This window comes from Trichosurus vulpecula, chromosome 4 (assembly GCF_011100635.1).
Source record: "Trichosurus vulpecula isolate mTriVul1 chromosome 4, mTriVul1.pri, whole genome shotgun sequence".
In the NCBI taxonomy this organism is placed as follows: Eukaryota; Metazoa; Chordata; class Mammalia; order Diprotodontia; family Phalangeridae; genus Trichosurus; species Trichosurus vulpecula.
In genome coordinates, this window is record NC_050576.1 from 381,494,756 (window position 1) to 381,514,511 (window position 19,756).

Here is a 19,756-nt window from a genome sequence, read left to right on the forward strand (position 1 = left end):
TATAGCTTAAAGCCTTAGAAAGTTGCCTAAAGCACAGAGAGGTTAAGGTTAAGTGACTTACCCTGGGTCACACAGCCTAGCTTCAAGGCTAACTCATCTACTATGCTGCATCTATGTGAAACAACTTACTTAAAAAAAGAACAATAACAAATCAAATCCCACATGGAGTCTATTCTATGCTTGCTCTTCTCTTCCACCATGCTATGATGTACACCCCATGTGAGGCTGAGGTTTCTTAGGTCCACTCCACCTCCATACAGAAATGCAGCCTTTCAAGACAGATTTCTGACATCTCAATAGAGGGAAAAGGAATAAGCATTTAATAGTGCCTTTTATGTGTTAGATACTGTGTTAAGTGCTTTTTACAAATACCATCTCACTTGATCATATCAGAAGACTTTTATGTAGAAAATGAAGAAATTAACACAATATAATCTATAAAGAAAGGGAGGTAAAGTGATTGTTTAAAATGCACATGAAATATAAACTAGATTATGCTTTTCCTTTTTACAAATCTTTGGGTTTCCACTAGAAACAAAAATGGAATGAGTTATGCCAGCCACGGAACACGTAGGTGGATAGATGTTAGGTTACTTAATATGAAAAGTATTGTGCAACAAAATCAGGATACATCTATCTTAACTCACTGTCATCAAATGTTAACACATTCAAAAATATACTTCAAGAGATGAGGACCAGAAAAAGAGTCAACTTCTAGGCACCAAACTGAAGCGGTATGATGCCTCAGTCAGCACTAACCACACATGGCTTCCCTTTGAAGAGAGAGATAGTGTGGTATAAAGAGACAGCCTTGTAGTGAAGCTAGACCTGTGTTCAAGTCTATACTCTTAACACGTGCTGACTATGTGATACAGGTCCATGCATCTCAGCTCTAGCAAACTCTCCAAGACTCCACTGGGGAGAAGGTGTCAACTTGAATGTCATGACAGATGGAATTTCCTCACCTGAGAGTTTCCTACACCAATGTCTACTTCCTATTCCATCCTTTTAAGGCAGCTAAGGACTAAACATGGTCATGACCAAAGACATGCATTCAACCAAAGACAAACGTTACTTTTGCTTTGTAGCCAATTAAGGAATTTCAGGGAAAGCATGGGACAAGGAAACAGCTAGGTGCAAAAGCAGCAAAGAGCTTTCTGAGAGCTTTTGGAAAATGCCCTGAATGAAGAGCACAGCATGACTTTCCAAGAGGGTTGCTAGACTAGTCTGTCACTAAGAACAAGAGTCATCAGCATCCTTTCAAAACTCTACCTAGGAACTTCTTCACATGAAAGCCAATTTCACCTTCTTTTGAAGCAAACGCTGTGGATGCTTCTATGTATTTTCCCTTTGCAGCAGTAAAGAATCAACTGGTACAAGAACAAACCTCTCCATGAGGAAACATGCAATTCAGCATTTCTTAACACTCCTTGATTTTTCTTAACTCTCCCATCCATGTTTTATTGGTTTTTCTTTACTAAAATGAGTAGGTTATTTTCACTTGTAAAACATTGTACCATGTTTGTGATTTTTGCATCTATGAAAATCTCATACAAGATCCAAGTGTCATGTGTTCTAGCCATTTCAGGCCAAAAATTCAAAATGCTAATAGTTACTTTTTTGAGAGGTAAAACTAAACCATATAAAAAACTGATTTAGATGGGATTATACTTCACAGCTGAAAGGACCTTCAGGGTCTTGTTTTAAAGATGCGGACTTGCCCAGTGTCACCCAGATGGTAAGCGTTACAGGCAGGATTTGAGCCCAGGGCCCCTGACTCCAAGGTCTGTGCTGTCTACCATATCAAACTGCCTCTAGAGGAGCAAGTTACAATTTAATCTTTTCGACCTGTTTAGTATTTCCCACAAATACCAAAAGGCTACTGCATATACATTAATTCTGAAATAAAAGATAATATGTAATGGCTTACCTTCTCTTCTAGTTTGCAATATGCATTATGTGTAATAATCTATTCTACAAATAGATTGGAAAGGAAAAGGATGGGAATTTGGAGATTTAAGATTTTTAAAAAAGATACTTCGATTTGAACATTAACTCAGATCTTTTCGTGACACTTACTGTTCCAGCCATCCTTGATGAGAGAAAAGGAAGTAGTGCAGATCTGATTGAAGAAGGCCAACACAATGCATGTGCCTTACCTACATATCCCTGGGTGTCAATCTCAAACGTACAGGGATTCAGAAAACAACAAATTCCACCTCCTCTTACTCATAGATTGTCACAGTCTTTTAAAACCACACAGAATATTTACAGCTCAGACCACTTAATTTAATCAACTTGCATTCCAGAGGCCATCATTAACTTTGTTTAAAAGACAAACCTTGACTGTCACTTCCTAGTCCCTAGAGCAAAACAACAGAGTCCAAAGTACCTTGCCGAGCTCCCTCCAACTCATCCTTCTTTCCCAGGAAGATCAAATGGTCCTTGCCATAATAAATTGTCTGCCTTTCTTCAACTAGAAGTATGCTAAAATGCATGAAACTTAGTATGGTGGAGTTTATTTTATTCTCTTCTCCTATCAAACACTCTCCCCTTTGCCCTCCACCTCAAAAGAAAACCCAACAAACTCTCTAGCTAGACCCATCACTGTATTCCCCGTATAATTAAGTTCTAAGAAAAGAATTCTACTGGGGTGGAGAATCCTTTAATAGGCCCCAAATTCTATGGCTAAAAAGTTATGAAGACTCATGCTCATTAGGATAAGTTCCGAATTGATTTTATAAAAAAGCTGCTTTAAGAGATCTTGTCTTATTGCCACAGTGATTCAAACAAGGTAAATTTACGGAAAGTTTGAATGTCAATAGTATAAAGAGATTATGCCATTATGCACGTAAGAGGGAAATTTTATTATCGACAAAAAGCCATTAATTAAGATGAGTTGGAGTTTCTTTAAGAAGGTAACTAAATGATCAGTTTCAACTGAAGTCAGTAAACATTTTACACAGTTGGCCTTCTTCAGACAGCAAGAAGAGCTTCATTATACACAAACAAATATAAATAGAGAGAAATGCTTCCCTATTGCCATGATGAGGTCTGCTTAACAAAACTAATGGGATTGGTTAACATCCAAGTGACTGTTATTTTCTCTACTGGCAGTTTGGAAGGAAAAAAAAGGAATATATGAGAGATATTATCTGAGGAAGCATTTTTTGTACCCTCCCCTCCCCATTCATTTCTGACTGAATCTGCTGTTAAAAAACAAAACAAACAAAACCTCAGCTTTTGTATAACGATGGAAATGTCTGGTTAAGAAAGGGTTATGGTAAAAACTTCATAATGATTGAAAAAACCCAACAACCAACCAACAAACTCACGAACCTCTTGCTCATTCTACTGTCACTAATTGCATGCAATGATATTAATGACCCAGTAATTGCCAGACGAGTGGCACTGAAGTGGAAAACATCATTTTGAGGCAGAGTTCATCTCTAGGTGGTAGGACATCACCACTGACTGAGTTAATGTCTACTGACAGTTTAGAATATAACACTAGAGATGAGAAAATGTGCCCCTGTGATGGTATAATAGTTTAGATGGACATGACGTTATTTGCTTTGACCATCTAGAGACCAGCAGTAACCCCAATAAAGTGCTACTGTCTGAGTTTGCCCTATAGATGAACCTAATTCCTTTCAGGGGAGATGTTCTATACTATAACAATCTAGAGCAATTTTCCACATGTTTGCTTCAATAAAAGAATACCTTCATCTCCTGATTTTACATCAGGCACAACAAAACTGGGCTTCATTGCAAACACAAAAAGTTATTTACAATCACATAACTATCCTTCAGTAACACATAGTTTGGCACCTCTGTAATTTGATCAATTATGATACTACCGGGGGATTTGCCAAAAACAGTAGCACTTTTACTTGGCTAAGCTAGTCAGAAGTTTAATACGTATGTGAATACGCATGTGCACTTAGGCGTTGCTGTTAGGAAGATGTAGATGGCGTTTGTATAAGAATTGTATCCTACAGCATCTTTCATTGGAGGGTTTCACAACCTTTTATAACGGCACAGGTCTCTTAAAGAAATGGAGGTGCATCCAGTTAAGTCACATGGCTGAGCTCCCCAAACTGGTTACTAGGATGACTGTGAGAATCCAGATCTAACAGATTGCTGACTAAACCACAATAGCAGGGTACTTTCTTGCATCTTTCTCCATCATTTAAAAGTAATAGTTTAATTAATTTACCTTTTGTGGGGTTAAGATCTTTAGTTAGCTACCAAATGATGCCAGGGACTAGAGGCCCAACATAATATAACCATGGAAGTCATTCTATGTTCAGTCTCTCTCTCCCTTTCTCTTTCTCTGTCTCTTCTGCCTCCTCCCCACATAAAATGACACACATATACCCACTATGTGCATACATATAGATATATGTGACTATGTATTCCCAAATCTCCAAGTTTATGTTTTTTACCTGTTTTCTGTATTCCTAATATGTGAGAGACAGGGTAATGTAGTAGATAAGAGGGTTGGACTTGGATCTATCAAATTGGGGTTCAAATCACGCCACAAATACTTTTTAATCTGTAATTATAGGCAGTTCACTTCATCTCAGTTTCCTCATTTGTAAAATAAAGATAATATTTGTGCTACTTGCCTCATAGTGTTGTAAGGAAAGTGTTTTGAAAACCAAAAAGATAAGTGTAAGATGTTCTTAATGCTATATTGTTATAAATAGATGCTATTAATGAAGATCTCTTTGAAAAAAAATGTGTGAATACACTATAAAAGTTCATTATAGGTAACAGCATGGGGTTTTTTGGGGCATGGGTGGTGGGGTAACATAGCTTCTGTCTGACCAATAGAGACTTTAGGCACATCCCTGAAGAGGAATGTTTTCCTCAACTGCTTTAATTCTTTAATTCAGCTTCTTTTAATTCTTATAGCGCTGCCAACTTTACTACAGGAAACTTGGCATGAGGACTTGGATTTAGGGAACAAATATGTGTGGCTTCTTAAAATTATGTAAATATGCCTCCACATAGTAATAGATATTTATAATGTCTTTCTACACCTATGTTGGATATTCCTTTTTAAAGCATTTCATTTTGCTTGAGACTTGGATCTTGATGAATATTTAAAGGCTAAGAAGAGAATTTGTTTCCTTTTTTGTGTTAGTACTGTATCTCCAGTATTGTTAAATCATTTATAAAGCTAAGTGAACTAAAAAGGGCTATAAATAAATAGTAGCTTAGATATTAAATTGTATCTTATGAAATATTAAAAGTAGTTTCATTCTGAGCAATTCCTAAATAATTTTTTCCCACTAAGTAATCATTCTTCATTTTCTGTCTGCTTTCACATCTATTTTCCATATAATATTTTTAGTTTCTCTTTGCTCACCAACCCTTCAATCCTTTTCAAATGATCTTGTGCTTTCATTTGCTGCCCTTGGGAACAGAGAGGTGGTACTTAACAGATTTCCTGAGATACTACCTCTGTCTGGCTTTAAAGGAGATAAACCATCACAACTACCCAGGTAATGCCACTGAATGTGAACAAATACCATCAATCTATTTTTAGCCGTATTCTCTTCCAAGCCCTGTGTAGTCACAGACAAAAATCCCAATGGGCCACAATTCCATTAAGCCCTGGGGCCACAGACTTTGTTTAGCCACTAGAAGTTATGCAGGCATTAAGATTTTCCTTCCCTAATAACCTAACTTTTATGAGCTTTATTTATCTTCAGCTCAGTAAGTAGTTTTGCTGGTACACACCCTTTTGAGACCAATTCAGAAAGTGACCTTCAAACTAATCACTTTACATTACAAAATGATAGACATAGTTTATCTAATATTCTGACAGAGGGGAAAATCTGGGTACTAATGTACTTCCTGGCTAGTCACATCAACAAGACGGCTTTTAAATACTTAAAAAAAAAAATCTACAGGAGACATTTCAAATTACATTAGACCACTCCTAAATTTTCAATTGCTACAGTTTTCTTTATGTTAAAGGGATGAGCAAAAACTTCTGACTTTAGAGTTAGATGGAAATACAAGGTGGGGAGGAGGATGATTACACATATCTGGAGATTCCTCCCTGTCTGTCTCTTGTAGGTATTAAAAAGGATCTAACATGCTTGGGCAATATCGGGTACCAGAGGATTCAAGTGAGTGTTTCTTAGTAACAGGAAACAGAGGAGAAAAGTACTTTATAATAACCAGAGAAAATGAGTAAGGGAGGGCTTATAATTGGATCATAAGTTACTGAAACTTATAAACTTCTTCATGTTTTATTTTATAGATGGTTTTCAAATGAAAAATTACAGGTTTAACAACCCACCTTCCCTAGGCTCTCTAGTTTTTGCAAAAGGACCATTGTGCCTTTGATTCTACAGAAAATATGGCACTCTTTAGGCCACAAAGTCTGGGGAATGATGGACTCCTGTAGACATGCTGGTGGGCCATGGGTGTCATTTATAAAAGTGACACATTTTAAGGATAAAATCAGAAGAGTTAACAGTAACATCTGGAAGTAACCTAGTACTTAAAGGTTTGTAAAGGACTTTATTATATTGCTTGAGACTCACTACAACCCTCTTGGGGGTTATTAGTACCCCCATTTTACAGATGAACAAAGTAAGGCTGAAGGAGGTTAAATGATTTGTTTAGGATCACACAGCAAGTGTGTAACTGTGAAGTAGGATTTGAACTCAAGTCTTCCTGAGTTCTCTATGTCTCTAGTCTGGTGCTCTATGCACTGTGACTCTTAGCTGTGTCTGTAAAAAGGATCATCGATTTACAAATGATCCATCAGATTACAACAACAAATGTATATTTCAGTTATTGTTAGTAAAATATAACTACAACTGGAACCATTACTATTTCTTTATCTAGCTGCCTCTTCTCATTAAATTTGGCTATTTGAAATACTGGAAAAACATTTGATCACAAAATATATACAGTATGGGGTTTGGAGGTTTGGGTTGTTGGTTAGTTGGCTTTTTTGTTGTTGTTGTTTTTTAAAGCATATAACCATTTTACTTAGACATATGACTATGCTTCTAGAAATCATACAAAAAAGAAAAATTTGAAAGGTTAAGTTATTAAAGCCAGATTACTTAGGAAAGAGGTTACGGAGTATTTTAGCACAAAAGAAAAGTAAATTCATGCATACTATAACAAGGAGACAGGGATATCAAACGCTCTCCTTTTTTGGTCTTAATACTTTAAATGTACTATAGTATCCATTTAATAATTTTCATTCATTTTGCCATTCTGAATAGAAAAAAAAATAAACTTCTAAACTTCCTCTGAATCCTACCAATTTTGTAAGCTGGTATGAAATACCTATTCTGGAGAACTGAACTAACAAAGGCCTTTAGAATGTCTTATTCACTTAGGCAGTAGTGTTTCTTCAAGAATGTTTTACTAGGGTATGGAATGTTGCAGTGTGGCTCTGGGAAATACCACACCCATGTATGAATTTACTGGGCACACCTCAGTATATACTTTATAAAAAAGAAAAAAAGTTCTTAATCAAACATAATCTTTGGGGCCTAGCTTTTTAAACTATTCTTTCAGATCAGGAACTTGATGGTTTCTAACAAGACAGTGCAGCAAATATAGAGGCAGCTAAAGCCCATATAAAGCCAAACCAAGATCTAGTCTCTTAATAGAGATTTCTTTGTCCACCCAACAGCTTTGTCACAGCTATTATTCACTGACTTAATTTTTTTTAAAACTAATAAAGTGGCTTCTACTTTTAATGCAACCTCTGACTCATGTAATGTTGGTCATACAATGAAAACCTCTTTATAATCCTTTCACATGTACTTTGCCTGGCTCTTTTAGGAGGTTGGATGGCCAATCCACAAAACCATGAAAGGGTAGGTGTTCAGGATTGCCAAATCACCAAAATGCTGATTCATTCAGCTCTGGCTTACCTCCTTGAAACTCAAAATTTAAACCAGGCATGCAAAGTGTCCAAACAGAAGCTCTGTAGCATAGTTATAAAGGAAAACACCACATTTTCCTAGAAACACTTTGCCAATATTAGTTTGAGCACTAAATCAAAAAGGATTTGCTTGCCTTTGGAAGACGGGCTGCTATTATGGCACACAAGTAGTTTCTTTTTCACAACTAACACAAATGTGCATTAGGTGCAAGAGAAAAACTATTACATAGTTACATAAAATTATTAGTTTTAAATCCAATGAACATCTTATTCTATTAAAGAGTAGGGGATCTTTGTAGGACCAAAGAGTAATAAAGCACTTCTTCAAACTCAAACACTCCGTGTTTAATTTAAGACCAAAGCCAATCATTTAGGCAAGTCATTTGAAAAAAAATTGATATTAAATATTTTTTAAACCACACATATTCCATTTTGCTGGATGTCAAAGCAAATGTTCTTCTAATGTAAGCTACAATAATGTCTCCACATAGTTTTTACAAGGCTTTTCCTAAGGTGATAGATACTTTGTAGGTCTAATAGTGTAATTTCAACTAATAAAGATTTACTTTTAGCCTTCCAAAATGGCCATCTGTGTTTTAAGATTTGGTGACACTTTAAATCAAAGGTCTTAGTTATTATACGCCAGAAAATCTTTAATAATTTCACTGGAAAATGTAAAAAAAAAATCTCATGTTTGCATTTTTACATTTCACTTGGGGGTTGTTGCATACGGATGAATTAATCAATTGATATTTTGAATTACCCCCATACCATGCTAATCATACTCTCCTTCAAACTCATTCCTCTTCCTTCCTCTACTGTAGAGAGAGCACAGTGCTTTTCATTGTTATGGTATTTAAAACCTTGTTATTATGAAGAATCATATAGAGTTAAGTATATACAGTACTTCCCTTTTCATAATGCTAAGCATATTAAATACTCTTTGAATGAATTAATTAATAAAAGATCCATGGTTTTAAAAGTTTGCCTACTTCTAAAATACAGAGTATTTGCTCTCTAAGCATCATTAAAAAAAAATGCTAGTATAGTACCATTTTGTGAGTGTCCTGATACCAGAAGTAATAATTTCAAAACTTTAAATCACCTGGGTTTCTGTGGAAAGAAATAATTTCTTATCTTAAAATTCTCCTCCTATTGCCTTGGAAGAATATGAAAAGGAAAAAGAATTAGCATTGAGATTTAGACTAGAGTTTTAAGTTGTTTTCCATCCTGTCCCCCATTTCTAAGAGGCCTACATAAAAACCAGTTCTGTGGGGCTTAAGAGGAGTTTTCTCTAGCATCTCAAAACAGAACTCAACAAACTCATGGTATCTAGAAATCTCATCATGTTGCCTAAGCTCTTTTCAACAATGTATACATGTACAGATTTCAATATTAAAATTCAGCCATACTGAAATTAGACATTCAAAGTATTATATATAAACACAGTTCTTTCTGGAAGTAGAAGAAAGGAGGCATCAATAAGAAGCAGAGGACATTCTCAGTATCCAACAGCTGGACCTCTTGGGACCCCGGGCGCTAGAGGAACATATTGGAGAGATACATTTCTGAACATATCAGGGCTCCACTGAGACCAGTTACAGACCACATCTTGTTGTGTGCAGATCCCCTGCTAGAGCTTCTCCCCACACGGGCCCCCATCAAAACCACATACAAATGTTTGTAGAATAGACCAATGAATGAATTTTAATGTCTTCTGCTATTATGGTTGATCTACCTTGTAGTATTTTTCCCAAGGCAGCATTTAAACAACTGAACTTATTCAAGTTCAACTAAAATCCGGTATAGTAAAGATATTACATTATGCATTAGAGTTACTAGCAAACAGACCTATCTCTCCTTCCTTCCCCCAGAAAGCAGTGAAACTGAGTCAGACATGTACCTATAGCAACAACTTCTGCTTTCTAACCCTTCTCTGTTACGTCTTCCAACTCACACAGTTACCTCTTCCCTACTCTCCATCCATCTTCCTATAAGTTACTTGCTCAAAAAAAAGATGTGGGCTCAAAGCTTGCCCCTTCTTGGATAAAAGTTCTACCTATCTATCTTACTGAATGGTAGAGGTAGGGAGAGATACAATTCTTTTTATTTAGGGCAAATCTCAATCTTTACTAAGGTTAAATTTTGCGATTATTTGTGCTGAAACCTTAAAGCCTCCACCTCTTTCTCCACCTTTCTTTTCTCCTTGACTGTCTTCAAGGGGATTCAGGGGGAATGCACTAAACTATACTTGCCCATTTGAAAGCACTTTTTAATGACACTTCCCTATGAAATTAATGTCATTCCTTCCTTTTGTGTCTGATTTCTAGATCTGGAACAAATTTTTGAGCCCTGTCTTAAAGCTTCAGCAGTTCTGTAAAATAGTAGTTCTCACAATCTTATAAGAATAACAATGAGATGGGGGAAAAGCCATAAGAGAATATAACTTTCGGTTGCTTTAGCTTCTTGGTAAACTTCAGAGCCCAAGATACCTTCTCTAATTATTTGATATACATATTCTAAGGGGTGCACAAACAACCCTTCAGTTATTTAAACTAATTACTATGACCCCCCCACCAGGTTAAGAAATATTGAAGCCATGTTATTACATCATTTTTATAGGAAATTATCACTGTTCACAAGCCAATCACGCAGATACCACCACCGAGTCATAAAATGTGTGTGTGTGTGTAATTCCTATGATTTAATAGCTCAGTATAAGCTATTGATTCAAAAAGTGAAATGCCATTGGTGTAAGTGGAACCCCATTTTCACCATGTTAATAAAAACTGTGCAATAATACTCACTTTTGCAGACACTTGGGTGAACTAATTTTATGTACTTGAATCCCAATTCTGCTACTACTATCTATGTGATCTTGGGTAAGTTGCTTAACCTCTCTGGATTTTTTCTTTATCAGCTAAATAAGGGAGTTAGACTAGATCATCTTTAAGGTCCCTTAATATTTGCTCTAAATTCTATGACTCCATAAGTAACATTTCATGTAATTCAGAGCTTTATCTCTCTTATTAAGTAATAAAGCTCATATAAGGGTTATCTACCCCAACTAAAAATCATCCATAACAATTTTACTCATTTATTATGACTCAAAGGTCAACTGGAGAATAATATGTCTGTTGCTTTCAAGTTCTATGGGTCTTGTAAAGGAATCAGAGTAATCACAAGGGTCATTTCACTAAGTATTAATCCCCCTACTGGATTGTGAGCCATCATTGATCCATAGTGCCTTCATACCAGAGTGGGAACTCATTACATGTTTGTTGAATGAATGAATGGATGGATGGATGAATTGTGATGTCTTCTATTATAACTGGTCTGCTTTGAACTATTTACCCTGAAGCAGCATTTTTAAAAACTCTAAATTTATTCAAATTCGGCTACCTTTGGAATCGTAAAGGATGTGACCCTGTACATCTGAACCACTTACTAACAAACAATCTTATTCCACCACCCTGCCAAAAGCAAACTGAACCAGATTCAAACCATCAGAGTCCTAACAAATCTCATTTCTGAAGTATAAGTATTTTTACTTACATAGTAACTATATCTTACTTTTTTAAATTAGGAAAGAATCCCTTGATGTTACTTTTATGTTTCCTCCTTAATCTGATTTTCTGATCCCTTAGATTGACTTTCATTTTCTTTTTTCATAATTGTCCCCTTACCTACAATATCACTTTGCCCACTTTTTTATTTTGTGTGACTTATTCTGAATGTATCACTCTGAATTAACTTGGTTTAAAAGCTGATTTGTAGTTATCTGTAGAGTTCCAGGTTCAAGAAAAGGCCAAGAGACAATGATATGAAGTCGATTTTAGTACTGTTTCTCATTTCAGTGAAAAATGTTTTGATGCTTTTGCTTTGATTAGAATGAAATATATTAGGAAATATCTATTACGTGCCCAGATAGTCCCAGTAGAAATTAGAGTAACAGCCTGTAAAGTATTAACTTAGTGTAGTAAAACCTGGTAGCTTAGTGGAATGAGACAGCCAACAATAGTTTCCAAATTGATTACAAAAAGTAGTTTAAGTACTGGGAGATTCTGATTCAACATCCTCTATTTCAGAGGCATTATGATACAAAAAGAGAGAGAGAGAGATAAAGAAAGGTGGGGGGGGCATGGTAGAGTACAGGTTAAGAGCCAAGCTGAAAGCAGAGAAGACCAGGGTAAAGGTCCTGCTTAGGACACATCCTATATGATCCTAGGCAGGTCATTTATGCACTTACTCAATTGTTCCCTATTTCAATGAAATCACAGGCCTAGTCCCTATCCCTTTAATACAAATAGAACCTTCTACACAGTAAGTTCTCAATTAATATTTGTTGATTTCATCAAAAGATTTGCTAAGAGTTGAGAATAAAGACCTATGTAAATTTAAAATTTAAATAATTATGTGTACCTGTCAAATCAAAAAAATTTTCAGTATTACAGGAATTCTCTACTCCCACCTCTGCCAAAAAAAAAAGTCTCTGGATAATTGTATCATTTCACTTTGTCAAAATTCCACCTAGTTCAAATCCTGGCCTTCCGATACTATCTTCTTATATATACTGATTTCAAGCACCCAATTAATACATGTTGATTTCATTAATTAAAACTTATTAATAAAAGCAATATCTGACCTGACCCAAGGATGCAAACATTCATACTATGTGTGATCTCTCAAAGACTGCTCCATATGCAATATAGTTGACATTTCTGGGTTGCTATGATTTGTACTGCTTGTGTATAATTCTCCCAACAGTTGTTAAGGCCCAAAGTGTGTCAACAAAAATAAAATGAATTATCATAAAGTCTTAACTCTAGCTCTTCATATCAAACATCTTAAGCCAGTTTTAACTAAAAGATAATCATGATGATCATGGTCAAAAGCAACCACAAGGTTTCTAAGACAAAGTCCCACCTATTTTTTTTCAAGGCAAGATATAATTTGCGTGGGATACAACTATCAAAGCTTCATAGGCAATCATTAAAATAGATTTTGTTAGTGAGAAAGCAAAAATATACAAATGTTTGAAGTAGCTACTAGTTATTAGGCAAACCCTTTTCTCATTTTATGCATGTATACACACAATCTTTACCTAGAAATATAATGTGCATTTAGCCAATATCATTATTATACTGCAATAAACCGAGTTGAGTTTCAAAGTAAGCATTTGAACACAGATATCCTCAATGAAACAGATTTACCAAGAAATCATTTTATGAAAGCATACAAACCCATTCAGCTTATCTTTAATATTATAAATCAGTAATAATATTTGCATTTTGTACTTACATATAATGTAATAATCTTTGTTTTTTTGAAATTCTAAACCCCAGAGGTTAGGGCTGAATTCTTGAAACTTGATGGTAAATTTAACATCTTGGTCTGGCTTGGCACAGTTGAGCAGAGGTGTGTTTTCCTTTTTAATAGTGCATTTATCTGCTTGGTCTTTATCAACCATATAGACTTTATAATATTCATACTGGCCAACAGTTTTAGAGTCCACCTTTGGGCAGATTATATCCAGTTTGTCTCCTATCTGTGGGTATAGTACCAGTCCTTGTCCAGGTAGAAATCTAAAAGAACCAAAAACAGAAAAGAGATGTCATTTGAGTTGAACTGCATAATGCAATATTTCTACAATTTCCCACTGGGCCGCTCTATACCCTCAATAACCAAATTTGTCCTCTATCACATCACCCTACCAAGGGATGGTCTACCACTAAGAGCTTAGAGATCAAGATTTAAAGGGGTGGAAGGGGAGAGGAATAAATAGACCCTTTAAGAGAAGCAGTGTGTTCGGTCCTGCTCTAATTATTTACCCACCCCCTCAGTCATAATGTTTCAGTGGTTCTTTGTTTAACTCTGCAAGAAATTTTCCTTGGTGGTGAGTCAGACCTTCCCACCTGTTTGTTTTGTATGTGTGTATGTGTGTTTAAACGAATTGGCAGCTTTCATGTATTGGGAATTCCATACAGAGATCTCATCAATCTCAGAGAACAGTGGATGTACTAACACTTTGTGGTCCTGTTATTTTCCATTTGCTGTTGATGTTAATTAACAGACAAGTTTCATCAAGAATGTTTCAAATTACTTATCATAATTAGTCAGTCACTGATCAAACAATAGGTTTTTTATATACTGAACAAAAGAAATGTCTTACAAACCCATAAAAGATAACTAGAAATAATTAGTTGTAATATTGATTCAGCTGCAAGATGAAGGGCCCTCCTCTTGCAGGGACAACAGCCACTGTCCTTCTGGACTAATCTTTTTTTTTTTTTTTTTTTTGAAGATGTATTTGCTCCAATTACTGCACAGAAGCAATGCTTTGGAATGAAGGCTACTGATACAATATCCCCTAATGCCTGAAGCTAAAAGCTTCCCGCCCCTCTTTCTCTTTCAGGCCCTCCATGCTGCTGAAAGATCTTTCTTAATGGAGTTTCTTTGAGAAGCTGAAACAAGAGCTTCCTAATGAACATCCTTCTACAACTGCTAACATTAAACAACACACTTAGAAATCCCAGCTCATTCGTAGGCAGCCAAGCCTGCAGGCTCATTAAAATATTAAAGCCTGAGAACAAAGCCCTAGGTTTTGAATCCTTCCAATACAATCCTTTATTTAACTGAAGAAGCCCACCAGCTATGATTATTATTGGGTCATCATTCACTGGTGAATATGAAAAAAAAATATGGTTTAACACCCCCAATTTCAAATCCATATGGGGACTTGCTTGGTCCCATAAGCTTATGATTTATACTAATGAATGGCATTAATTTTCTCTTTAAGTGCATTATGTTAGTTCCGAAGCAGCATGTAACATGACAAAGAGAAATTTAATTACAGGTTTATTTTTTTAAAATGCCATTTTATGGCAGGAAAAATGTATGTTGTATACTACAGTATGCCATTCTCCCTTGGGCTTTTTTTCATTTTAGAGCTAAAAAAAACAAACAAACAAAAAAACCCCCAAAACCCAACAACCCAATTTCTCCTTTAATGGCCCCCTTTGTAGCCTATTCATATTGTCAGAAGTAATCCAGAAGCGAATCTAATATAAAAGCCCTCCCTAACGTAAAAATCAAAATGTCTATTTGGCTATTATACCATCACTATACTAGAGCTGTAAATTAGAAACGACTTTCTAGTTGTACCCTCAAATTAACCCATGGTTTTTCCAGAAGTGTTAATGATATAGCTCATCACAGTATCTTCTCTATTTTTATTTGTTGCATATATGGTATTTTCTTTGGAAGAACCAATAAACTCAGTCCCCACTAGTTGACTACTTGGGATGGTGTTCCAAGTACATTTTCTTATGAGAAACCTGAGTCCTAGAGAAGTAAGGGACTTGAACAAAGTCCTACTGCTAGTAAGTAGCTGAACTTGGATTTGAACCCTCCCACCCCCAGTTCTTTTACTCCACATCCAGCACCCTCTCCCACTCCTCACTGCTCCATAGCTTTGACGTCCACTTTCCGCCTATATGTGAGGAATCCAGGTAATTTCACCTACTCTGTAAAGGAATCAGCAGTCTATCTGTCTACCACTAAACTTTTCTTCTGAAATCTGGCTCCTTGTAGCCTATGGTATAATAATAATAATAATAATAATAATAATAATAATAATAAAATTAGTATGTTCTGAGCACTTTGTAATTATTATCTCACTTAATCCTCACAACTCCAAGTGTGTGTGTGCGGTGGGGTGGGGGGGGGGGGTTAGACGCTATTATCTTTCCATTTTACAGATGAGGAAACTGAGGCAAACAGAGGTTAGGTGACCTGCCTAGGGTCACGCAACTTCTAAGTGTCCAAGGCTTGATTAGAACTAAGATACTCCTGACTCCAGGCCCAGCACTCCACTCTTTGTTCCACCTTCTTCTGCTCAGTGTGGTACCTTACTGCAAACTCAAATTAGCAAGATAGACATAAAACTGTTCTCTTCTCTACATACCCATTCTTTTGTGTTCTGTTTTACCATCAACCTCCTCAGGAAGCAGGAGGCATGGAACATGCCACTAAGCTTTCTTTCCCTTTACATTAGCAAAATTCACTTCTTTTTTAAAAAAAAATCTCCTAGCGCTGCCTTTTCCTTTCAATCGCTGGAACCACACACACACACACACACACACACACACACACATAACACTTTTGTTATGCTTTTCTGAGGAGTCCACAGGTTTCAAGCCGACTGCAAAGAGGGTCCATGAGACATGAGGTCTATGATCTTTTCCCAGACCGCACTCCATTTCTAAACGATGCTTGCCACACTCTCCCTTTTCTTCTTCATTTAAGAAGCTCCTGAACTACCCATTTCTTTATGAGAATTTTCCTGAATAGGTGAATAGGTGGAGATTTTCTCCTTCAGCTTACGTAGGCCTACAACTCCTGTGAGTTTCTGTATTATCCACTTGACAAGAGTATGGTTTGCCTTTTTTTTTTAACTTAATCCATGTTTATGCTACAAAAGCAAAATGAAAAACTAAAGCAATTTTCTAAGTAATTTGAGGGTTTTTAAAATTGCTTTTAAACTTTGATCACTTTTTTTCCTTTTTAAAGTTTTATTGATGTGTATTGTTTTTACATTACATTTACGGATTACGCCCACTTCTTGAGAGGTCTCTTGTAAATAAGCAAAACGGTTAAGTGAAACAAATAATACAGTGACCTCATCTGAAAATACATGCGATATTTCACATATGCAATACTCTCCCATTTTTTAAATGAACAGAAACCTATTTTTTCTTTCTCACTCTCTACCCCATCAGAAAAAAAGAAAAAGATTTCCTGTAAAATATCTAACAAGAAAAATAAATTCCCTCTACATGTGTATATAATTGTATGTCTCCATCTTAACCCTAAATCTATCACCTCTTTGAAATGACCCCAATGACTTAGATACTTGGGGGAAAGCATGGGAGGTGGGGGTGGGGATAGGGTATTCCTTATATCATCTAAACAACTCAATTTTCTAATTCATTATGCAAAGGTAAAGCTAGACTTGATTAATATTTTAATAAATTTATCTATTCAATGTTTATTGAGCATCTCTTAGTTTAAAAAATTAAGCTCACATAGGGTTAAGATCACATCAATTTATCTATCTTTATATGGGACCCAACATGTGAAAACAAGTGTTTTATAATTTCAAAAAGTAATAATAATGGTAATCATGAAAATTAATAAAGCCAGCATCAATTTACATTTTAAAAGGCATGAAATAAAAAAGTAATGTTTTAATATATCAATTATCCAGTGTTAGCACTCAAAACTGAAAAATGTGTCATTATGCACTTCTTTTATTTACTGTTGGAGAAACTGGGCAACAGCTTAGTATGCTGGTCTAAAGTAGTGATTAAACAATTCAGTAAAAAAAATAAGTAATTTATCTACCATTTATCAGTAAGATAAGATCCAATATCTTACATGAAATGATCCAAAGAGTTTTACGAAGTATTAAAAATCAAAGCAATCACAAATTTCCATAAGAAAACTAACCCACTTGCTTACTATACCACAGGTATATCAGAGAAATACATAATCTCTGAGTTTGAAGGACTTGAGAAGTCATCTAATTCAATTAGTATAAGGACAAAGAATTGGGAACTCAGAGCTGAGCCAACTCATTCTTTTTTTGAATAGCTCTAATGGTTAGGAAGTTTTCTTCAAGCCCACAAATGAGAATTCTCATGCACTGAAAAATAAGTGATTACTCAATAGTCTATGGTTGTTATAAAACTAAAACAGACTTCCTGATTCTTCTTCCAAAATTCAATCTACTATATATGAAAAAAATTTAAAATTAAACATTGATCTATTATTCACTGAACGTAGATCTCTTTTCCAGGCAAATTTGTATACTCAGACATAGACGGGTCCTCCTATCTGTTAGGAACAAGGAAGCTGGGAGAAGTATGGCAAAAGAGCAGGAACTAAGACAAGATTCCAAAAATTCATTATCAATAATAGCAACAAATATTAAATGATTAAATGACTGTTATTCAATTAAGTTCAAATTTTATTGACCCCCTACCATATGCAAAGCATAGTTCTAGGCACTTTTGCAAACAATGAGGGCGAGGAAATTCACCAACAAGTATAGTGTGTGTGTGTGTGTGTGAGAGAGAGAGAGAGAGAGAGTGAGAGAGTGAGAGAGAGAGAGAACAAAATAAATAAATGCATAAGCATTGTGAGGAAAACACTGAAGATGGTCATAGACTCACTGGCCCAAGGCAACAGAGTTACACTAGAACCCAGGTTTCCTAATTCTCAGGTCAAGGCTTTCCCTACACTATTTCACTCTCTGCTGGCTCCCTTCTAAAAGCTTATCATTTATCTAGGAAGTAAGATACACAGAAACGCTACACACTAGAAAGCAGAGTATAAAGTCTCCAATGGGTGACGCTGGTGGTAGGAATGAGAAGGAATGATCATTCTGGGATGGTGGTTATCAAGGAAAGGCAAATATGATGGCAAAATCTGAGTTGTACTTGAAGGATGAGGGAATCACAAAAGGCTGAATTGGGGAGGGAAGGCTTTCTAGGCCACAGGAGAAGTTTGGCTGAAACCTCCCATCTAGTACTCCACTCCAGCAAGATTTAGGGAATAGTAAGGAGAAAGGATCTCTTCTTGTCCACACATCCTCCTAAGATGGAATTTAAGGTATAATCTCCTCCACCAGTTTATGGCGCATGCACATAATGAAGAAAACTGCAAAATTAGTGACAAATATGATAAGTTCAGTTCAGCCCAAAGAGTCCCTTCTCTGTGAACTGTCCTGTCTAGGCTGCTTTGTCTTAAATTTAGCATAAAAAAAAAGCTGCTTCTAATTTTAGGAGGTTTCTGAATGCACTTTTAAAGCTATAAAATGAAGTAAAGGAAAGTCAAGAGAAAGGAAATATACCACAAGGGCTCACAAGTGTCACATTAAGAGCCATGGGGTGTAAAGCTTCAAGCCGAGAGCACATTAGCTGTGTCTAAAGCCCTGAGGCTTCTTTTAAGGTAGACATCTGAGATTGTAGGATCATAAAACATTGCCACCTGGTATGTATACCTAGCCCCACAGGGGCCTATAACCCCAAAGCGTGAATAAAGCAGACTAACTGCATGGTTTTCTTTTTTACACAAAATTATAATTGATATCCAAAAGCAAACAATCTCTGTTTACCAATGAGGGAAGCTGAATACACAGGCAAATAATGGCAGTATACTTTTTCTTAATAACAAAGCTGTTTTAGATCATAATAGAGGTATGGTCCTTGTGTTCTTAGCATGTTGTTAATGGGGTCCTTGGTGTTACTATAGGTCTGTTCTAGGGCTAGGCCTCCAGAGTTAAACCTGCTGTAGTGGAAATGTGTATTAAAGGCAAGTCACTGATCTATGTTCAAATCTCAAATGCAATGGTTATAAGGTAACAAGAGGTCAAGCTAAAACGGATCTCGAGAGTTCACCTCCTAGTCTGACCATTTCGTTTTCCAGATGGTGAATTTGCTGTCTGAAGTCACAGAGGTATCAGACCCAGGACTGAAACCCACATCCTGACTCCAAATCTGTTACTCTTTCTACTACACTAGCTTTGTGATCATGGGCAAGCCACTTACTATTTCTTAGTCTGTTTCCTTATCTTTAAAATAAAGATAATAATATCTGTACTACCTCCCTCCCAGAGTGGTTATAAGGAAAGAAAGCACTTTGTAAAAATTAAGGTACATTATATACTGGAACTTTAATTATTTGTGTATTTTTTGCTACCTATGAATCATATATATGTGTGTATACACACATATGTGTGTCATATTATTATATTTTTGA

At 35.9% G+C, this 19,756-nt stretch overlaps 1 protein-coding gene across 1 annotated transcript in view; it reads right to left on the reverse strand.

Annotated features, from left to right (window-relative positions):
• The window catches only part of EFNB2 (ephrin B2), a 53,481-nt gene that overhangs the window by 12,795 nt on the left and 20,930 nt on the right, over nt 1–19,756 (reverse strand). Inside the window, exon 2 of the mRNA XM_036757275.1 lies at nt 13,235–13,518. Coding sequence (XP_036613170.1) covers nt 13,235–13,518 — 284 coding nt within the window. The remainder of the gene's footprint in view (nt 1–13,234; nt 13,519–19,756) is intronic.